This window comes from Oncorhynchus gorbuscha, linkage group LG14, assembly GCF_021184085.1.
Source record: "Oncorhynchus gorbuscha isolate QuinsamMale2020 ecotype Even-year linkage group LG14, OgorEven_v1.0, whole genome shotgun sequence".
NCBI classification, from domain to species: domain Eukaryota; kingdom Metazoa; phylum Chordata; class Actinopteri; order Salmoniformes; family Salmonidae; genus Oncorhynchus; species Oncorhynchus gorbuscha.
This window is the reverse complement of record NC_060186.1, coordinates 34,504,655-34,527,611: the sequence shown is the minus strand read 5'-3', so window position 1 is coordinate 34,527,611 and position 22,957 is coordinate 34,504,655. Positions and strand designations below refer to the sequence as shown.

The following is a 22,957-nucleotide window of genomic DNA, read 5'->3' as shown; positions in this document are numbered from 1 at the left end:
GGCGTCGCGAGGGAGTTTGTTCCACCATTGGGGGGCCAGAGCAGCGAACAGTTTTGACTGGGCTGAGTGGGAACTGTACTTCCTCAGTGGTAGGGAGGCGAGCAGGCCAGAGGTGGATGAACGCAGTGCCCTTGTTTGGGTGTAGGGCCTGATCAGAGCCTGGAGGTACTGAGGTGCCGTTCCCCTCACAGCTCCGTAGGCAAGCACCATGGTCTTGTAGCGGATGCGAGCTTCAACTGGAAGCCAGTGGAGAGAGCGGAGGAGCGGGGTGACGTGAGAGAACTTGGGAAGGTTGAACACCAGACGGGCTGCGGTGTTCTGGATGAGTTGAAGGGGTTTAATGGCACAGGCAGGGAGCCCAGCCAACAGCGAGTTGAAGTAATCCAGACGGGAGATGACAAGTGCCTGGATTAGGACCTGCGCCGCTTCCTGTGTGAGGCAGGGTCGTACTCTGCGGATGTTGTAGAGCATGAACCTACAGGAACGGGCCACCGCCTTGACAGACAAAATTAGGAAAAAAAATTAGAGAAAATCACATTGTAGGATTTTTAATGAATTTATTTGCAAATTATGGTGGAAAATAAGTATTTGGTCAATAACAAAAGTTTATCTGAATACTTTGTTGTATACCCTTTGTTGGCAATGACTGAGGTCAAACGTTTTCTGTAAGTCTTCACAAGGTTTTCACACACTGTTGCTGGTATTTTGGCCCATTTCCTCCATGTAGATCTCCTCTAGAGCAGTGATGTTTTGGGGCTGTTGCTCCCTCCAAAGATTTTCTATGGGGTTGAGATCTGGAGACGGGCTAGGCCACTCCAGGACCTTGAAATGCTTCTTGCGAAGCCACTCCTTCGTTGCCCGGGCTGTGTGTTTGGGATCATTGTCATGCTGAAAGACCCAGCCACATTTCATCTTCAATGCTCCAAATGCTCTCTAGCAAACTTCAGATGGGCCTGGACATGTACTGGCTTAAGCAGGGGGACACGTAGGTCACTGCAGGTTTTGAGTCCCTGGCGGCCTAGTGTGTTACTGATGGTAGGCTTTGTTACTTTGGTCCCAGCTCTCTGCAGGTCATTCACTAGGTCCCCCCCCGTGTGGTTCTGGGATTTTTGCTCACTGTTCTTGTGATCATTTTGACCCCACGGGGTGAGATCTTGCGTGGAGCCCCAGATTGAGGGAGATTATCAGTGGTCTTGTATGTCTTCCATTTCCTAATAATTGCTCCCACAGTTGATTTCTTCAAACCAAGTTGCTTACCTAATGCAGATTCAGTCTTCCCAGCCTGGTGCAGGTCTACAATTTTGTTTCTGGTATCCTTTGACATCTCTTTGGCCTTGGCCATAGTGGAGTTTGGAGTGTGACTGTTTGAGGTTGTGGACAGGTGTCTTTTTTTATACTGATAACAAGTTCAAACAGGTGCCATTAATACAGGTAACGAGTGGAGGACAGAGGAGCCTCTTAAAACCTCTTGAGGATAGGGCGACGCTAGCGTCTCAACTGGCCAATTTCCAGGGGAAATGGAGAGCGCCAGATTCAAATAAAATGCTATAAAATTCAAACTTTCGTTAAATCACACATGTAACATACTCATTTAAAGCTACACTCGTTGTGAATCCAGCCAACATGTCAGATTTTTAAAATGCTTTTCGGGGGAAAGCTTAAGAAGCTTTTATCTGATAGCATGCACCCATCTACACCAGTAGTAAACAAAAGAGCTAGCGTAGCAGGCTGAAATAAACGCTGAAATAAAATATGCATTACCTTTGACGATCTTCTTTTGTTGCCACTTCAATATGTCCCATAAACATCACAATTGGTCCTTTTGTACGATTAATTCCGTCCATTTATAAAGCGCGTTTGATCCATAAAAAAACAGCTTCCAAAAACGCAACGTCACTACAAAATATTTCAAAAGTTTCCTATAAACTTTGCCAAAATATTTCAAACTACTTTTGTAATACAATGTTAGGTATTTTTAAACGTTAATAATCGATCAAATTGTAGATGGGGCAATCTGTATTCAATACATGAACGAAAAGAAAAAAGCTCTGCTCTTCACGTCTTGCGCAACTCACAAAAGTGTCCCCTGTTCCGAGTTGGCCTACTTCCTGATAAAACAAAGGAATAATCTCAGCCATATTCCATATTTTTTTATGCAGACTAGCTCAAAAATAAGTGAAATTATCCAATGGATTATGATAATTTTCTGGCCTAAAACGTGGAGGTGTAAAAACACAGTTTTCACCACATTTTAATTTGCTCCATGTTTCAGGCAGCCATGTGTAGGCTACGGCGAAAAGTTGTAGCCAGAGAAGGAAGAGGAAGCGAGACACCCAACTTGGCTGTTTTTTCTGCTTTTGTGAAAGTAATGAACTAAGAAGACCAGACCCAGCTACTATTGCATTATTGTCTTTCAGACAACCACCCCGTCTTAATTTAGCCACCATCTTTGCTGTATCCAAAGATTAGGGTAAGCATACCCATTGAGTCCACATACCCATTGAATAAAAAAAAATTCAGCTGTTTTAATGTTTCAACCAATTCATCTGGTTATATCCAGGACACAGAGCGGGGTGCCTCGTAAGGATCCGCAGAGGGCGAGTGGGAAAGCTGCCGTTACTGTCAATATTACTTGCCAACGTGCAATCATTGGACAGTAAATTAGACGAGGTGCGATCACGAATATCCTACCAATGGGACATCAAACTGTAATATCTTATGTTTCACGGAATCGTGGCTGAATGATGACATGGATATTCAGCTAGCGGGATATATGCTGCACTGGCAAGATGGAACAGCACACTCTGGTAAGACGAGGGGTGTGGTCTGTGCATATTTGTAAATAGCTGGTGCACGAAATCTAAGGAATTCTAGATTTTGCTTTCCTGAAGTAGAGTATCTTGTGATAAAATGCAGACCACACTATTTGCCTAGAGTTTTCAGCTATATTTTTCGTGGCTGTTTATTTACCACCACAGACTGATGCTGGCACTAAGACCGCACTCAGTCAGCTGTATAAGGATTTATTTTTTTATTTTTTATTTTTACCTTTATTTAACCAGGCAAGTCAGTTAAGAACACATTCTTATTTTCAATGACGGCCTGGGAACAGTGGGTTAACTGCCTGTTCAGGGGCAGAACGACAGATTTGTACCTTTGTCAGCTCGGGGGTTTGAACTCGTAACCTTCCGGTTACTAGTCCAACACTCTAACCACTAGGCTACGCTGCCGCCCCAAACAAGCAAACAGGAAACCGCACACCCAGAGGCGGTGCTTCCAGTGGCCGGAGACTTTAATGCAGGGAAACTTGAATCAGTTCTACCTAATTTATATCAACATGTTAAATATGCAACCAGAGGGGAAAACAATTCTAGATCACCTGTACTCCACACACAGATAATTATATCCTCCTGATTACTGCTTACAAGTGAAAATTAAAACAGGAAGCACCAGTGACTCGGTCTATAAAAAAGTGGTCAGATTTTTTTATTTTTTATTTTTTTATTTCACCTTTATTTAACCAGGTAGGCTAGTTGAGAACAAGTTCTCATTTGCAACTGCGACCTGGCCAAGATAAAGCATAGCCGTGTGAACAGACAACACAGAGTTACACGTGGAGTAAACAATTAACAAGTCAATAACACAGTAGAAAAAAGGGGGAGTCTATATACAATGTGTGCAAAAGGCATGAGGAGGTATGCGAATAATTACAATTTTGCAGATTAGCACTGGAGTGATAAATGATCAGATGGTCATGTACAGGTAGAGATATTGGTGAACCCGATGTTAAACTACAGGACTGTTTTGCTATCACAGACTGGAACATGTTCTGGGATTCTTCCGGTGGCATTGAGGAGTACACCACATCAGTCACTGGCTTTATCAATAAGTGCATCGAGGACGTCGTCCCCACAGCGACTCCGTACATTTGACCTAAACTATTTTCAGGACAGACATTTCAGCTCATGAACAAAAAAATGGTACTTGCGGTTTGCTGCACGCACAAAATAAATATTAGACAGTATGTCTCTTGTTCTAACCACTTAGCTCGATAGTTAACTAGCTACTAAATTGGCAATCCAAATGCCCAACTGCAGAGCATTTAGCACATTTTAGACTGTTAACTAACTGTTAACCCAGTTAAAAGGTACCTATTAAGCCCATTCTGGACTTTTTGCATTATATTCAATATTTTTATGTAAGTAAAGTCATTAAACGTCACGAGAGATTCACTTTTCTTATACAATTAGGGCTGCATATGTTAGAAATATCTAAACTAAGATTTTGGAACGCACAAATGTGCACAAAGCGGGCAGTTCGGTTTTGTCACTTCAAGCCCAAATATATCATACTTTGACTAAAACAGCGACTTGCATTGTTGTGCAACATCATGGGTAAGCTCTGGCTATTGTCTTTCAGCTTGAAAAAGTGGATTTCTAACGGAGTGGGTGTTTTAAGATTTGAGTTCATCGGCCGTCGGAACCCCAAACCAATGTATCTCCGGTTCGCATATTACTTTCTACCTTCTGAAACTTTTTCTTGTTGTGACAGCTGATGTGTCCTCTCTTTCAGTGTTGAATTAACCATGTAACTGCGTTGGGGTTGACCCCTTTAGTCGGTTGTTTGGTCAATAGGCTGTTGGTCAATCGAGATTTCAATAATAAAGCATATAGCAAAAAAAAACAAAAAAATCATTGTGATTTCACACCTGTGTTTAGTAGACTAATCCATTGTGGAGGCTGTGGGGATGTCAGTCAATCACTCGAAGACATGTGCTACTGAAATTGTATGTGGTAATAATAACAATGGTGCAAAACGAATACAAATATTATTTTATAACAAATGCACTTTCTCCCTCGTTGTGGATAGAGGTCCCCCTCCGTGGTTCTGAAACATCAGTGCACTGTTGAAATGGCACCTTATCCTAGACCATGTTGCTTGCTATGTGCGTAGCAAAGTTGACCAGCATATTGGTTTTGAGAACAATGGAGGCAGCAGCAGATTATAGAATAGGTCTATAATCAATAGCCTAACTGTTAAATGTGACTGGCTTAGAAGTCATCAATAAATCTACAGAAATAAGACGGATCCTGTTTCTGTTGCCTTTCAGTGTTTAATAGCTTACTGATTCCGTGAGCACCAAGCCTCACAACGACATGTCAGGTAAAATATTTCACTAATTTGGCTGTTTTTAATCTTTGCTTTGCTGTAATGGAAGCTATACACTTATTTTTTGTTAATTATTTAGGTTTGTTTACACTGCTCCAAATATTTATTAAAACAATAACGCTCCTTTTTCTTGATCTCCTTATATTACTATTATAAAGTAATGTCATTAGTAGGCTTAGTATAGAAGCCTTGTATAACCTTAATGGAGCTGTAGGCCTAAGAGCAAATCTGGTTTAGTCTTAATACTGTAACTTGTTTAGATTTCAGCCAGTCATTTATTTAATGTCATCACACAGCATACGAGTCATTCATGATTTGAAATGCAATCAAGCATTTTAGTTTTTAAATAAAATAAAGCAAGCCTTGAATAATTTTCTTAAACAATAAATAAACCGTTCCATTTCGGAAATTGCATTCACCAATGAATGCAACTGTTTTTTTTGTCTTTGCTGTAACAAAGGATAAAAAAAACTTAAACGGACTCTCTGGGACACTAATTTATTTAGTGTTTACATTGTTCCAAACTGTCAGAAAAATGATATTGTAATCTATACCTTTGGCGCACACAATATGCACGCAGCGCTTGCTCCTTACCATCTTTTCCTTGATCTACAATATTTTCCATAACTAATCACATTTTATTCCACACATCTTGACTTTACCTCCTGAGCAACCAGTAAACATTCCCCCTTTTCAAGTTTATTTGTCATGTTCATTTTGCTGTCACGTGTTATGGTGTTCAGAGTTTGTTATAAACAATTTATTGATGTGATTATATGTTATAGGTCAGGCCCTATTCAGATGGGATTAGTTTTACTGTGGGAAGTTGTGGTATTTGTGTACATAATTACCCATCTGTAATTTTAGTCGTGTCTGATACTGTTATGTCAGTATATATTTTTTTACATGGCAGCAGAGTAACAATTTCAGCCAGAATAACTTTTTGGGCTAACTCTTGTGCAAGAAACAATAACTGATTCGATAAATTGAACTAAGTGCTACGCATAAGCTATATATGAATGGCCTACATGTAGCCTATCAACTTTCAGTGAATGTTTTGTTTGTTTTGTGCGTATAAATGTAATATTGCCGAATGCGGCAGTAAAAATACCTATTTAATGCAACCCTTGTTGTTAATAGATCGCAAAGCAGCATACAACTCACCTAAACGGTTGGAAATAAGTAAACTTCATCCATCACCTTAGCTCAAATCTGAAGGCCGGGGTGCATTTAGGGCCTACTGCGGATCGCAAAAATATCCTATTGATAATGATCACACTTCCTCAATTCAAATATTATGGTGACACCAAGCTTGCATTATCATTGTGGCCCTATTACCTGGACATGTTAAATACCATCTTAATGCCTAGAATAAAAACTTCCAGGCTTCCGTCATAACTCTGGATAAGAGCGTCTGCTAAATGACTTAAATGTAAATGTAAATAACTGTCAATTGATTGATTGAAAAAATATAAATAATTACAGGGGGCAGGTTGGAAAAATCGAACCCTGTTCGAATTGTCCTCTGGCACCCTGTTCTCTTTTGTCCTCTGGAATAACGGCCATTTTGGAGTAGTAATTAAATAACCAAAAATCTCTAATACTAGTCCACTGCGAATAGTTATTCGGTCACGTGCATGTGATGCATCTATGTGTCAAGTAAAGAGGGCAAGGGTTGAGGGACTAGGGAATGTTTTTCCTAAACAAATTAGGGATTTCGGTAACATCTTTTCAGTCAATTTGTTGTAATTATGTTGCAGCTTTAGCAACATAGTCAGCGTGATAAACACTTTGATGTTCTTTGGTGGTTGCTGCAGCATGGAGAGAGACAATGGGTGCTAGTTAGTCACTTGCCGTCTTTTTTATTTCTAACTTAAAAAAAAAAATAGGTCAGTAAGTCTAAATCAATTGCTGGTCGGACTCCCTCTAGTCATTTGGGTGTCTTAAATATTTCATCAAACCGGTTACTTAAAGCATCAAACAAGCTCAGTGAATATAGTTGATTTGATTAAAACGCATATATGGAAAATCATGTTACATCATTTCGACCACGGAAATCTAATTCGCATTAGTCTATGGAAAGAAGAGACAGAAGAACACGTTGATGTTGTCCATTTTCACCCCTGTCGTAGAAATTCAGTACTGAGAGAGACTTGATCATTTCTTCAAACAATCATCTTTATTTAATATCGATTCGTTATTGTAATAATGAAACAGTGAGCCCAACAGTCTTGTTCTGATTGTTAGGCTGAGAGCCTAACTGGAAATAAAAAAAAACTGATATTATATAGGACCTAAAAATGCTTAGTCACAATGGTTCTATTTCCCATAAGCCACCTTGGCTATCTATACAGGATGGTTTTTTACCCAACCCGGATTACATTACATTACATTTAAGTCATTTAGTTTCCCAGGTGCCAGGAAGATGAGACAATGATGCATTGTTCTAAACTATTCCAGGCTATCTCGGGTCACACACACACCACATCTTGTCCTATGGAATGCCAGCTTTTATGTTTTTATCACCAACATCAGTAGTCAGCTTGAAGCTATCTCCAGTAAAACCCCTGTCTTCAACACCGAGACTAGCTGCAGGGTGCTGAAGTGGAGACCATAAAGCACAGTATTAGCAGGACAGAAATGCCTTACTGTTTAAGAAAATAATTGTTACATAACCAACAAATAAGGTGAATACATCATTTTTCTATCCCAACCCCACAAGTGTCTTGGGACTCATCTGAAGTCTGTACAGCCTACTTGCCAACTTCTGTCTGTAGCGTCCAAACACACACGGGCCCCTTTTTGGAAAGGTGACTCTCACGAACACATACAGTACCGGTCAAAACTCATTCCAGGGTTGTTTAAAAAAAAAGATTTTCTACATTGTAGGATAATAATGAAGACATTAAAAATATGAAATAACATATGGAATCATTTAGTAACCAAAAAGGTGTTAAACAAATCAACATATATTTGAGATTCTTCAAAGTAGCCTCTGTTTGCATTCATGACAGCTTTGCACACTCTTGGCATTCTCTCAACCAGCTTCATGATATAGTCACCTGGAATGCATTTAAATTAAAAAGCGTGCCTTGTTAAAGTTAATTTGTGGAATTTCTTTCCTTAATGTGTTTGAGCCATTCAGTTGTTGTGTTGTGTCAAGGTAGGGTTGGTATAAAGAATATGGCCCAATTTGGTAAAAGACCAAGTACATATTATGGCAATAACAGCTCAAATAAGCAAACAGAAATGACAGTCTATCATTACTTTAAGACACAAAGGTCAGTCAATCCGGAACATTTCAAGAACTTTGAAAGTTTCATCAAGTGCAGTTGCTAAAACCATCAAGCGCTATGATGAAACTGGCTCTCATGGGAACCGCCACAGGAATGGAAGACCCAGCGTTATCTCTGCTGCAGAGGATAAGTTCATTAGAGTTAACTGCACCTCAGATTGCGGCCCAAATCAATGCTTCACAGAGTTCAAGTAAGAGACACATCTCAACATCAACTGTGTCCTTGATCTGATGAGTTGGTTTCAACCGCTGTGTCTTTGTGAGATGCAGAGTAGGTGAACAGCTGATCTCCCCTTGTTTGGTTCACACCGTGAAGCATGGAGGAGGTGGTGTGGGGGTGCTTTGTTGGTGACACTGTCAGTGATTTATTTAGAATTCAATTCACACTTAACCAGCATGGCTACCACAGCATTCTGTAGTGATACACCATCCCATATGGTTTGTGCTTAGTCCCAATATCATTTGTTTTTCAACAGGACAATGACCCAAAACACACCTCCAGGCTGTGTAAGGGCTATTTGGCCAAGGAGAGTGATGGAGTGCTGCATCAGATGGCCTGGCCTCTACAATCACCCGATCTCAACCAAATTGAGATGGTTTGGGATGAGTTGGTCCGCAGAGTGAAGGAAAAGCAGCCAACAAGTGCTCAGCATGGAGTATTGTTGAGTGTGAAAACCCCAGCAGTGTTGCAGATTATGACACACTCAAACTGGTGCCCCTGGCACCTATTACCATACCCTGTTCAAAGGCCCTTAAATATTGTCTTGCCCATAGGCTACATTGCGGGGTGGTAGATGCCCAGTCTCTCGTATAGCTCAGCTCAGGTGTCTGCATACAGCATAGACACGTATATTTGTCACTGCCCATTGGGGACCGAACATTTTATTCCTTTTCAAAATCCTATTTTCCTTAACCCCTAACCGTAAAAATAACCCTATTTGTATCCCTAAACCTAAAGGCGTTAGCATGCCAGGCGAACCAAACGAGTGTGCTCGCATACTCCCTTAAAAGTCCTTTGTTTGAAAAACTGTAAGAAATATAGTACTGTGTCAATTTTGATGCCATAGCCAGTATACATACACTTCCTCAAAATAGTCAGAATGAATATAAGATGACTCAAGAAATGTTATACTTTGTTTTAGCAGAGATCTTAGTTGTGCAATTTTACATCTAAGATGTTTGCAGTATTTCTCAATTAAAAAATGTGCATGAAGACAAGTCCTCTTGTTGAATGACAACATACTTTATTGAATAATCTGTACTGTTGACCAATCACCGACGAAGGGGCATAGACTTCGGCTATCAACTCTGGCTTGCCTCAAATTTTTTGTGTGCGCCCGAACAGCCTAGAAAAGCCTTGCTGAAGTCCAAATCGAACAAACATGTTTTATTTTGGGGACTGGCGAAATGTCTCGTTTTAAATATATATACATAAAAAAATCCCCTTGTTTTACTATCCTTGTGAGGACTTTTGGAACCCAAAATGATAGTGAAGTTAGACCACACAGAATTCAGCTCGGACAGACACAGGCAGGCATCAGCTTGGACAGATCCTGCTCAGAGAGGTCCAACTCATTCATGTACTCTATCACCAGCATATTTTAATTTAGAATGGAAAATTAATGTGTTTATGCAAGAAATTTTAGGGCATTGATTCGAAATGAATCGCACAATTGTTTCAAAATGTATTGTTACTTTTCTCAATGAAAGATGCACATCCCTGCACTGTATCTGTCAGGTCTCTAACTCCATCTGTTGGTTTCTTAATGTGATTTTGTTGAATGTGTATGTGCTGTTACAGTGAAGAGGAAGAAAGCCATCCTGTCAGACAGTGAAGATGAGGAGGAAAAGGCTGACGAACCAGGTAAAATGAAAGACCGGCAGCTGGACCAGTGCAATTGGGTGGCTCTGGTCAAAAGTAATGTACTGTATGGGGAATAGGGTGCCATTTAAGATACTCACCATATCTTGAAGTCTATGATGGTTAGCGAGTGTGTGGAGATTAAGGCTGCATCTTAAATTACTTTATAGTGTACACTGTGGTGTGTTAAGTCTATGTATTTTTTTATTGAGCTGCTCTGTTGGCCAGGTCTCCCTTGTAAAAGAGGTCTTCTGACCTCAATCGGACTTCCTAGATAAATAGTTGTGGTCAGAGCCGTGGGGCTCTATGATCATAATGATGGTGACTCCTCTTCCTCAGCGTCGAAGAAGAGCCGCACCGTATCTGACGACGAGAACTCTGACAGTAACGCAGGCTCAGAAGCGCCCGACAAAACCATGGCCAAACTGCGGGAACTGGGCTCAGAAAGCGAAGACGAGGATGATGGACAGAAGGCGACAGGAGGGAAGGATGAGAAAACACTGTTTGGTAGCGACAGCGAATCAGGTGACGAGGAAGAGTAAGTATTCCGATCCCTACACTCACACTCAGTTTGAGTTTTGAATTTCCTTATATAAATGAGAATTTGCTGTTTGCTTTTTACCAACTTTGTCATTCTTCCTGTAATGATAGCACTGTACAAGGTATTATTGTTATTTCTATTCTGTAACTTGACATAAATAAAATTGTATTGGATTTTGGATTTTTTACATGCTTCATAAACAACAGGTGAAATGCTTACTCACGGATCATTTTCAAACAATGTAGAGTTAAAGATTACAAAAAATTATATTAAAATAGTGACACAAGGAATAAATACACAGTGAGTAACAAATAACAGGGAGTACCAGCACCGAGTCGCTGTGCTGGTGTATGAGGTGGTTATTATTATACCTTTATTTGAAACAAGGAACACAGACTGAGACCAAGGTCTCTTTTACAGCTGAGCCCTGCGTATACATGTTTACACATACAGTTTTGGTACAATGATTAAGAAATTACACAAGACAAACAAAGCGATCACAGATAACATAAAAAAAATACAGCAGCAGATTGTTACATTTACACACAGGTTAATCCCCTTAATAGCACAAGAACTTGCATTGCCTGAATCAGTTGCAAGCAATACAAAAATAAAAATCCTCCAATAATTGTTTAAAATGGGCAAGGGGGACAAGTCTCAAGTTTAAGTTTAGTCTGCAGGCTATTCCATAAGCAAGGAGCATAACAGGAAAAGGCAGCCATACCCAACTCTGTGGAGATCGCAGGGGCGTCACGTGTAATCCTTGCTTGAGACCTGGTTTTATGAATTATAGTTATAATGTTGATGAGTGATGATAAGGTAGTTTATTCAGAAGTGCTTTATAGACACACGAGAGCATGTTGTTCTCGTTTCATGGACAGCGACGTCCAACCCACATATTGATATAAATCACAGTGGTGAGTTCTGTAGCTAGCACCCGTAATAAACCTAAGTGCGCAGTGATAAGTAGCATCCAGCGATTTAAGTGTGGATGCCGTAGCATGCATGTAGATGATATCCACATAATCTAATACAGACATAAAAGTAGCTTGCACAATTTGTCTTCTATTTGTAGAGGACAAACATGTCCTGTTTCTATAGAGGAAGCCTAGCTTGATTTTTAGCCGTTTACAAAGTTCGCTAACATGCATTTTAAAAGACAGTTTATCATCCAACCATATCCCCAAGTATTTATATGCAGAGACCTGATTAATTCTTGAGCCATCTAAGCTTGCAAGTGTATTTTCAACCAACTTTTTGAACCTATTCAAAATTAAAAAATGTGTTTTCTTTTATAAAGCTGAAACTTGTTTTAAATGAAAAGACCCTTGTAAAATCTTAAAATCTGTCTCCAATTGTGATAATGCTTGGTCAGCTGTTGAAGCAGTAGTTACATGAGTGTCATCAGCATATAAATGTATTTTACACTTATCTCATCACCGATATTGTTTATGTAGAGCGTGAACAGTGATGGACCAAGTATAGAACCTTGTGGGACCCCTTTAACCAACTCCAATGGCTCTGACTGGATGCCGTCGACTCTTAACAGCCTGATTTCTATCCTTTAGATAGTCATGAAACCAACGACAGGCTTCCGATCCCAGTCCTATTAATGACAGCTTACCCAAAAGTATCGCATTGTCTGCAGTACATGCGATACATATGTACTGAAAGGATGCGTATATATTCTAGACTGTATGGTTGGTTCTGATTTGTAGGGTTCCTATGCTCTCTCTCATATAGGAAAATGATTGCAGACATTTTTGGTGACTCAGGTGATGAAGAGGGGGAAGAGTTTACGGTGAGTTTTACTAACTTTACAAATCAAATTTCAAAAGTTTGGACACATACTCATTCCATGGTTTTTCTTTATTTGTAGTATTTTCGCCTCCCGAGTCCGTACGGGAGTTGCAGCAATGGGACAAGACTGTAGCTACCAATTTGGATATCACAAAATGGGGTATAAATAAATAAACAGCCTTGATGGCCTTAATGTAGTTTTCAGTCTCTCAGTCCCAGCTTTGATGCACCTGTACTGACCTTGACTTCTGGATTATAGAGGTGTCCACAGGCCGTGGCTCGGGTGGTTGATGTACTTAATGATCTTTTTGGCCTTCCTGTGAAGGTGCTGTAGGTGTACTGGAGGGCAGGTAGTTTGCACCTGGTGATGCGTTGCAGGCGGTGCAGGTCCTGTACCAGGTGGTGATACTGGATGCTCTCAATTGTGCATCTGTAAAAGTGTAATAAAACACAATTATAAATACACAGTGAGTAATGATAACTTGGTGTACCAGTGATGTTGTTAGACTTGCCCCAAACATAATGTTTTGTAATCAGGACAAGACAAAAAATTGTCCTTTGCCATTTTTTTTGCAGTATCACTTTATAGTTCCTTATTGCAAACAAGTTTTGGAATATTTGTAATTCTCTACAGACTTCCTTTTCACTCTGTCATTTAGGTTAGTATTGTCGAGCAATTGCAATGTTGATCCATCCTCAGGTTAATGGCTGTGATAGGAGAAAACTATGTAACTTTTGTAGCCTTTGGTCTCATGGTGAAATCACTAAGCCTTTTTCTTTTTCACCGGCAAATGAGTTAGGAAGGATGCCTGTATCTTTGTAGTGACTGGGTGTATTGATACACCATCCAAAGCGTAATTAATAACTTCATCATACTGAAAGGGATATTCAGTGTCTGCTTTTTTTTTTGCACACAGAATAAGTCTATGCAACTTCTGTGACTTTGTTAAGCAAATTCTTACTCTTGAACGTATGTAGACTTGCCATAACAAAGCGGTTGAATATTTAGTGACTCAAAGGCATTTACATTTACATTACATTTAAGTCATTTAGCAGACGCTCTTATCCAGAGCGACTTACAAATTGGTGCATTCACCTTATGACATCCAGTGGGACAGTCACTTAACAATAGTGCATCTAAAACTTAGGGGGGGGGTGGGGTGAGAGGGATTACTTAACCTATCCTAGGTATTCCTTAAAGAGGTGGGGTTTCAGGTGTCTCCGGAAGGTGGTGATTGACTCCGCTGTCCTGGCGTCGTGAGGGAGTTTGTTCCACCATTGGGGGGCCAGGGCAGCGAACAGTTTTGACTGGGCTGAGCGGGAGCTGTACTTCCTCAGTGGTAGGGAGGCGAGCAGGCCAGAGGTGGATGAACGCAGTGCCCTTGTTTGGGTGTAGGGCCTGATCAGAGCCTGGAGGTACTGAGGTGCCGTTCCCCTCACAGCTCCGTAGGCAAGCACCATGGTCTTGTAGCGGATGCGAGCTTCAACTGGAAGCCAGTGGAGAGAACGGAGGAGCGGGGTGACGTGAGAGAACTTGGGAAGGTTGAACACCAGACGGGCTGCGGCGTTCTGGATGAGTTGAAGGGGTTTAATGGCACAGGCAGGGAGCCCAGCCAACAGCGAGTTGCAGTAATCCAGACGGGAGATGACAAGTGCCTGGATTAGGACCTGCGCCGCTTCCTGTGTGAGGCAGGGTCGTACTCTGCGGATGTTGTAGAGCATGAACCTACAGGAACGGGCCACCGCCTTGATGTTGGTTGAGAACGACAGGGTGTTGTCCAGGATCACGCCAAGGTTCTTGGCGCTCTGGGAGGAGGACACAATGGAGTTGTCAACCGTGATGGCGAGATCATGGAACGGGCAGTCCTTCCCGGGAGGAAGAGCAGCTCCGTCTTGCCGAGTTCAGCTTGAGGTGGTGATCCGTCATCCACACTGATATGTCTGCCAGACATGCAGAGATGAGATGCTGATTCGCCACCTGGTCATCATTTACACATTACATTTAAGTCATTAGCAGACGGCTCTTATCCAGCTTACATTCGCCAAAAAAAATCATAAGAGAAACACTGAACTCACTGATTCCGCATGCGTTTTCTGCTGCTCATTGTGAAATATGAAATTTGAGTCTTGGGGGTGAGGTTTGATGTGGGTGTGTTTTGTTGGCTTTAGCCTGGTCATCAGAAGGGGGAAAGGAGAAGATTAATTGTGTGTCGTCTGCATAGCAATGATAAGAGAGACCATGTGAGGTTATGACAGAGCCAAGTGACTTGGTGTATAGCGAGAATAGGAGAGGGCCAAGAACAGAGCCCTGGGGGACACCAGTGGTGAGAGCGCGTGGTGAGGAGACAGATTCTCGCCACGCCACCTGGTAGGAGCGACCTGTCAGGTAGGACGCAATCCAAGCGTGGGCCGCGCCGGAGATGCCCAACTCGGAGAGGGTGGAGAGGAGGATCTGATGGTTCACAGTATCGAAGGCAGCCGATAGATCTAGAAGGATGAGAGCAGAGGAGAGAGAGTTAGCTTTAGCAGTGCGGAGCGCCTCCGTGATACAGAGGAGAGCAGTCTCAGTTGAATGACTAGTCTTGAAACCTGACTGATTTGGATCAAGAAGGTCATTCAGAGAGAGATAGCGGGAGAGCTGGCCAAGGACGGCACGTTCAAGAGTTTTGGAGAGAAAAGAAAGAAGGGATACTGGTCTGTAATTGTTGACATCGGAGGGATCGAGTGTAGGTTTTTTCAGAAGGGGTGCAACTCTCGCTCTCTTGAAGACGGAAGGGACGTAGCCAGCGGTCAGGGATGAGTTGATGAGCGAGGTGAGGTAAGGGAGAAGGTCTCCGGAAATGGTCTGGAGAAGAGAGGAGGGGATAGGGTCAAGCGGGCAGGTTGTTGGGCGGCCGGCCGTCACAAGACGCGAGATTTCATCTGGAGAGAGAGGGGAGAAAGAGGTCAGAGCACAGGGTAGGGCAGTGTGAGCAGAACCAGCGGTGTCGTTTGACTTAGCAAACGAGGATCGGATGTCGTCGACCTTCTTTTCAAAATGGTTGACGAAGTCATCTGCAGAGAGGGGGGGGGGGCGGAGGATTCAGGAGGGAGGAGAAGGTGGCAAAGAGCTTCCTAGGGTTAGAGGCAGATGCTTGGAATTTAGCGTGGTAGAAAGTGGCTTTAGCAGCAGAGACAGAGGAGGAAAATGTAGAGAGGAGGGAGTGAAAGGATTCCAGGTCCGCAGGGAGGCGAGTTTTCCTCCATTTCCGCTCGGCTGCCCGGAGCCCTGTTCTGTGAGCTCGCAATGAGTCATCGAGCCACGGAGCGGGAGGGGAGGACCGAGCCGGCCTGGAGGATAGGGGACATAGAGAGTCAAGGGATGCAGAGAGGGAGGAGAGGAGGGTTGAGGAGGCAGAATCAGGAGATAGGTGGGAGAAGGTTTGAGCGGAGGGAAGAGATGATAGGATGGAAGAGGAGAGAGTAGCGGGGGAGAGAGAGCGAAGGTTGGGACGGCGCGATACCATCCGAGTAGGGGCAGTGTGGGAGGTGTTGGATGAGAGCGAGAGGGAAAAGGATACAAGGCAGTGGTCGGAGACTTGGAGGGGAGTTGCAATGAGGTTAGTGGAAGAACAGCATCTAGTAAAGATGAGGTCGAGCGTATTGCCTGCCTTGTGAGTAGGGGGAAGGTGAGAGGGTGAGGTCAAAAGAGGAGAGGAGTGGAAAGAAGGAGGCAGAGAGGAAAGAGTCAAAGGTAGACGTGGGGAGGTTAAAGTCGCCCAGAACTGTGAGAGGTGAGCCGTCCTCAGGAAAGGAGCTTATCAAGGCATCAAGCTCATTGATGAACTCTCCGAGGGAACCTGGAGGGCGATAAATGATAAGGATGTTAAGCTTGAAAGGGCTAGTAACTGTGACAGCATGGAATTCAAAGGAGGCGATAGACAGATGGGTAAGGGGAGAAAGAGAGAATGACCACTTGGGAGAGATGAGGATCCCGGTGCCACCACCCCGCTGACCAGACGCTCTCGGGGTGTGCGAGAACACGTGGGCGGACGAAGAGAGAGCAGTAGGAGTAGCAGTGTTGTCTGTGGTGATCCATGTTTCCGTCAGTGCCAAGAAGTCGAGGGACTGGAGGGAGGCATAGGCTGAGATGAACTCTGCCTTGTTGACCGCAGAATGGCATTTCAGCTTTAACATTTATTTTTAGTTTATTTCTAAAAAATAAAATTACACTTAGACTTTGTGGTAGCTATTTGGTTAACTATTTAACAAACTATTTTGCAGTATCATGGCTTGGGTGTATAAGCTATTCAGGGTCCTGTTTGTTCTAGCATCGTTACCGCATGCCCTGCGGTAAGCACAGAGGAACAGTCTATGACTTGGGTGGCTAAAGTTTGTACATTTTTAGGACCTTTCCCTGACACCGCCTGGTGTAGATGTACTGGGCCGTATGCACAACAGATGGTAGCCACTTGCGGGTCAGATGTCAAGCAGTATGTTTATCTTGCTGTTCTGCCTCCTCTCCTAGTGTTCTGTCTCCATTTGTCCCGCTAGCAATCCTATCCCTGCACTTTTTACAGATCTTAAAGTACTGGACAAGTGAGAGCTAGCCATAAAGCATATTTATCCTATAACTTGTATTATTCAGGAACATAAAATACAGTCAAAAATGAGAGAAATACTGTGAAATTGTTTTTTTGACCATATCCAGTCCTTTCAGATCTGTGAACATCAAGGGTCCCAATCACAGATTAAGCTTGTCCTGGACTAAAAAGCATTCTTAATGGAGAATCTCCATTGAAATGGATTTTAGTCCAGGATTAGACTTAATCTGTCTGGGGAAACTGCCCCCAAATGTTTAGGGACTTTGGGGAATTGTCCAGACACCGAAACTATACCTCATCTTTGATTCCCGATCAAAACGACTGATGTTGTTTCTGCACCAATAGGGTTTCAATCAGGAGGATCTGGAGGGGGATAAGAACCAATCACAGGCCTCGGCAAAGAAAGCAATGGAAGACTACTCGGACTCTGACGAAGGCGTGGACAGGGGTGGTGTCCAAGAGTGAGTATCTCATGAAGTCTTTGTCAATATTTTCAATCAATCGATTTCCTCTTGCCACTATACTTTCATCCTATAGTGGAGGCATGGCTAACTGGCTGACTGTCTCTATTCAGAACCAGCTTCATGTCAGACTTTGACGTGATGCTGGCTCGTAAGAAGGCCCAGAGCGGGAAGCGACGACGGAACCGCGACGGGGGAACGTTCATAAGTGATGCTGATGATGTGGTCAGTGCCATGATCACCAAGATGACAGAGGCTGCAGAGGTGAAGTTCAGGCCCCAAACTGTGTATGTGTTTTGTCAGCTCTTCAATGCAGATGCGGGTGTACCATTCTAACTGTGATTTACAGGAGGACAGAACACTGAATGCTCAGAAGAAGCCAGCCTTAAAAAAGCTGACCCTCCTCCCCACTGTAGTTATGCACCTGAAAAAGTGAGTCCATCTATGGCTCTCAATACTACCACAAGCATAGTCTATATTCATTGACTTTACAAAACATTAGGAACTTTCCATGACAATGACCAGGTGAAAGATGTGATCTCTTATTGATGTAACTTGTTAAATCCATTTCAATCAGTGTTGATGAAGGGGAGGAGACCGGTTAAAGAATAATTCTTGAGACATGGATTGTGTGTGTGTTCCATTGAGGGTGAATTAGCAAGACCTAATATTTAAGTGCCTTGGAATGGGGTATCGTAGTATGTTCCAACCTCCCAAGGCTGTTCAGAAGGATGGCTGTAGTCTTTGACTGTTAACTATAAACTTGATGTCCTCTAGCCTTGTCTACAAGGCTTCCTGCCACCAAATGCGCCTTGGTTGGATGTTGTACAGCCCAAATTTGAATTCTGCATGACAAAAGTCAGGGGTTATGCGTTTGCTTGTTGTTGAACAGCAAATTACACATGCTCTGAGCACTTCGTCGGTGGATGCACCGCCCCCTTCCCTCCAGCTCCCCATCTCCCTCTCATGCTGAGTCTGACTCGCTAGTAGGCCTATAGTGGGGGTGCTGGTGGTGATGCTGAACAGGTGGGATTAGCAGCACTGCAAGCTAAGAGGCATTGCCATCAGGAACAGTTTGCCTCTCATGCCTCTCCTCCGCACTGACCGATCTCAGGCTCGTTCTCTGGATTTTCAGACTTGGAAAATGTCATCAACCTTGATTGCCTTTTCTTATCAATTTAAAAAAATATATTTGGCTTTCCCACATTTCAAATTCAGTAGGGAGACGACTGGCCTAGACAACGTGACGTGATTTACGTAGGGACCTCACCAGCTGATCACCACTACCAAGACCTGTGTCAGGATCAGTTACTTCCAACACGGGCCCTCCCCATAACCTCTATGTACAAATAATAGCGCAAGTCTGGGATCAATGTGGCAGGATGGAATGCTTACACAAAAGGATCACCCTGCATTTACTTGATGGCCTTTCTGGTGGGCAGGGGAAGTGATTTTAACCCTGATCGCTTTTATTAGAATGTCTACAGTGCAAACAGTTAACCAATTAATAAATCATGCCGCGAGAGGTACCGGAACAAACAATCTGAGCAGTGCCGGATCCTGTTCCGGCAGGATCCAGCTCAAATTAAGCACTTATTGATTGGTAATATGTTTGGATTTTTAATACATTTAATACATGTTTTTTTGCGCAGGCTGTACACACTTCATTAGTCTCATTCAATTTGACAAGCGCTTGATAATGCCTCGAATTTCACGGCGGCATCCCCTTTGTGGCTGTAATGCCCCCTAAAAAAATCCATGCCTTTTTCAGCCAGTGGCCGTTGTGCCCTTGGCCTGGAGTGCTACGTTGTGCCCCTCTCACTGAGCACTATGCACTCCTAAGCACCTCTCACTCAGATGGCTCTCCATCGGTTGATCGGGTCTTTCTCACAGGCTACAAGTGAAGGGACACATCGGGGACGCAACTGCGCGCGTCCTTATGCAATTCCGAGATGCATATGGAAGACTGTCCAAATTTTACTTTTCGTCAGCCAACAAGTTGAGTAGGCCTAAAAGAACAGCAAAAGCACTAGCCTATGTCAATCTACTAACCCCCATAATACAGAAGTTGACCTGTTCTGTACGATAAATAAATATTCCAAACATAGTCTGGGACAGTTGTGGGACACTATAGATCCCAAATTAATACAACCCCACTAGCATCAAAAAAAGCTTTTTTATGCAATGTGGCTGACGCAACAAATCAGAACATTTAGCTTAAATTGTTGATAAACTGAGGCTATTTCTTCACATTATAAGCAGAGCAGTGTGTACATGGCAGTAGGCTATAAGCGTGAATGTTCCATTACCCGAAAACACCATTATCAAAGGTGACCGCAAAGGTGATTATACATGTAATGCTTTTATTATAACAGTGCGTTTTTATGTTAAATTCGAACCCAAACTTGAATCTCACATGCTGCTTAAGTGTGCCAGTTAAGCTCTAAACACCTTGAAAAGCAGATTAATGTGCTTCCATTTTAAGAAGTTATTTGGTCACTTTAGTTGTGATACAAACCTTATCAAAACATATAGGTCTATGGGCTAGGCCACATGAGGTGTGCAACTATGATTCGAACGGCATTGTTTCTTATGCTGGGCATCATTCACAAGTGATAGTTTAATAGGCTAATATTGTCACCTATTGTTGATTTAATCTGGTCTTTACATATACAAAATTATGTATGTGTGAAATTTATTTTTATTTAGAATGGACACTTATCATGCATCTGTCTCAAAACAGGCAGCGGGTTAAAATACATGTAATCTATGCACTTAAATAGCAAATGGTGGATGCTTTTCCGCTGGATAATTTTCATGCCAGCCAGGTAGGCTTTACTCCTGTTGTGAAGATAAACAATGTGCTTAATATTAGGAAAGTTGAGAGAAATATAGTAGGCCTAGGCTATAGAAGGCTTAGGGGATCCTCTTTTTAGTAGAGGCCATCAATCTGTTTTCTCACGTAATTGCCTATTGAAATGTTGCTCAAAATGAGCTCATGGGCTCTCATGAAGTGTTTGATTAGATTTTAGAACACATTTGCATTGATGTCAGAGTGATTAGAGGGACAATGGAGTGCTGAGTACCAGGCAGTTAGCATGTTTGGTAGACTGCTAATGACCAGCAGCAACATCGGAGCTTGGAGAAGCCTAATTACCGTGACAAAACGGTCACATGGAATTTGACTGTTGTCATGACTCGTGACCCCCGGTGTGGTGGTAATAGTCACCGTAACAGCTACATACACAATCCATGTCTCAAGGTTTAAAAAGTATTCTTTAACTTGTCTCCTCCCCTTCGCCTACACTGATTTGAAGTGGATTTACCAAGTGATCTCTTATTGATCAGTCTATGTAATGGAAAGAGCAAGTGTTCCTAATGTTTCGTAAACTGTGTGTGAGAAATACCACATGGAATCATGTAGTAACCAAAAAAGTGTTAAACAAATCAAAATATATTTGAGAATTTTCCAAGTTTCTTCAAGTGCAGTCGTAAAAACCATCAAGCGCTATGATGAACTGTGTCATGAGAACCGCCACAGGAAAGGATGACCCAGATGTTACCTCTGCTGCAGAGGATAAGTTTATTAGTTACCAACCTCAGATATTGCAGCCCAAATGAATGCTTCACAGACTTCAAGTAACAGACATTTCACCATCAACTGTTCAGAGACTGCGTGAATCAGGCCTTCATGGTCGAATTGCTGCAAAGAAACCACTACTAAAGGACACCAATAATAAGAAGAAACTTGCTCGGGCCAAGAAACACGAGCAATGGACAGTAGATCTGTCTACTGTCATTTGGTCTAGAGTCCAAATTTTGAGATTTGTGGTTCCAACCGCCGTGTCTGTGAGACGCAGTGTATGTGAACGGATGATCTCCGCATGTGTGGTTCACACCGTGAGACATAGAGGTGTGATAGTGTGGGGGTGCTTTACTGGTGACACTGTCTGTGATTTATTTAGAATTCAAGGCACACTTAACCAGCATGGCTACCACAGCATTCTGCAGTGATATGCCATCCCATCTGATTTGCGCTTAGTTCCACAATCATTTATAGGACAATGACCCAAACACACACCTCCAGGCTGTGTAAGGGCAATTTGACCAAGGAGAGTGATGGAGTGCTGCATCAGATGACCTGGCCTCCCAAATCAAAAGTAACAGTCAGGATCTGATGTGGAGACCAGCTGCATTAAGTACTGCAGTGCATATCCTCATGGACTGCACCAGAGTTGCCAGTTCTTGCTGTGAGATGTTACCCCACTCTTCCACCAAGACACCTGCAAGTTCCCGGACATTTCTGGCGGGAATGGCCCTGGCCCTAGCCCTCACCCTTCGATCCAACATGTCCCAGACCTGCTCAATGGGATTGAGATCCGGGCTCTACGCTGGTCGTGGCAGAACACTGACATTCCAGTGTCGCAGGAAATCACGCACAGAACGAGCAGTATGGCTGGTGGCATTTGTCATGCTGGAGGATCATGTCAGGATGAGCCTGCAGGAAGGGTACCACATGAGGGAGGAGCATGTCTTCCCTGTAATGCATAGCGTTGAGATTGCCTGCAATGACAAAAGGCTCAGTCCGATGATGCTGTGACACACCGCCCCAATGACGGACCCACCATCTCCAAATCGATCCAGCTCCAGAGTACAGACCTCGGTGTAACGCTCATTCCTTCAACGAGAAACGCGAATCCGACCATCACCTCTGGTGAGACAAAACCGCGACTCGTCAGTGAAGAGCACTTTTTGCCAGTCCCGTCTGGTCCAGCATTGGTGGGTTTGCGCCCATAGGCGACTTTGTTGCCGGTGATGTCTGGTGAGGACCTGCCTTACAACATGCCTGCATGCCCTCAGTCCAGCCTCTCTCAGCCTATTGCGGACAGTCTGCTGATGGAGGGATTGTGCTTTCCTGGTGTAACTCGGGCAGTTGTTGCCATCCTGTACTGATCCTGTGCAGGTGTTACACTAGATCTGCCACTGCTAGTATGATCAGCTGTCCGTCCTGTCTCCCTGTTGCGCTGTCCTAGGTGTCTCACAGTACGGACATTGCAATTTATTGCCCTGGCCACATCTGCAGTCCTAATTCCGCCTTGCACAGATGAGCAGGGACCCTGGGCATCTTTCTTTTGGTGTTTTTCAGAGTCAGTAGAAAGGCCTCTTTAGTGTCCTACGTTTTCATAACTGTGACCTTAATTGCCTACCGTCTGTAAACTGTTAGTGTCTTAACGACCGTCCCACAGG

At 43.1% G+C, this 22,957-nt stretch overlaps 1 protein-coding gene across 3 annotated transcripts in view; it reads left to right on the top strand.

Annotated features, from left to right (window-relative positions):
• The window catches only part of LOC123994826 (protein IWS1 homolog), a 43,282-nt gene that overhangs the window by 6,316 nt on the left and 14,009 nt on the right, over positions 1-22,957 (top strand). For 2 of the 3 annotated variants that reach the window (XM_046297843.1, XM_046297844.1), the window contains exons 5-10: positions 10,266-10,328; positions 10,665-10,863; positions 12,610-12,667; positions 17,595-17,710; positions 17,824-17,974; positions 18,060-18,142. In XM_046297843.1, coding sequence (XP_046153799.1) covers positions 10,266-10,328; positions 10,665-10,863; positions 12,610-12,667; positions 17,595-17,710; positions 17,824-17,974; positions 18,060-18,142 — 670 coding nt within the window. Of the gene's footprint in view, positions 1-10,265; positions 10,329-10,664; positions 10,864-12,609; positions 12,668-17,594; positions 17,711-17,823; positions 17,998-18,059; positions 18,143-22,957 lie in introns of all 3 variants that reach the window. The other variant, XM_046297845.1, reaches the window with a different exon arrangement.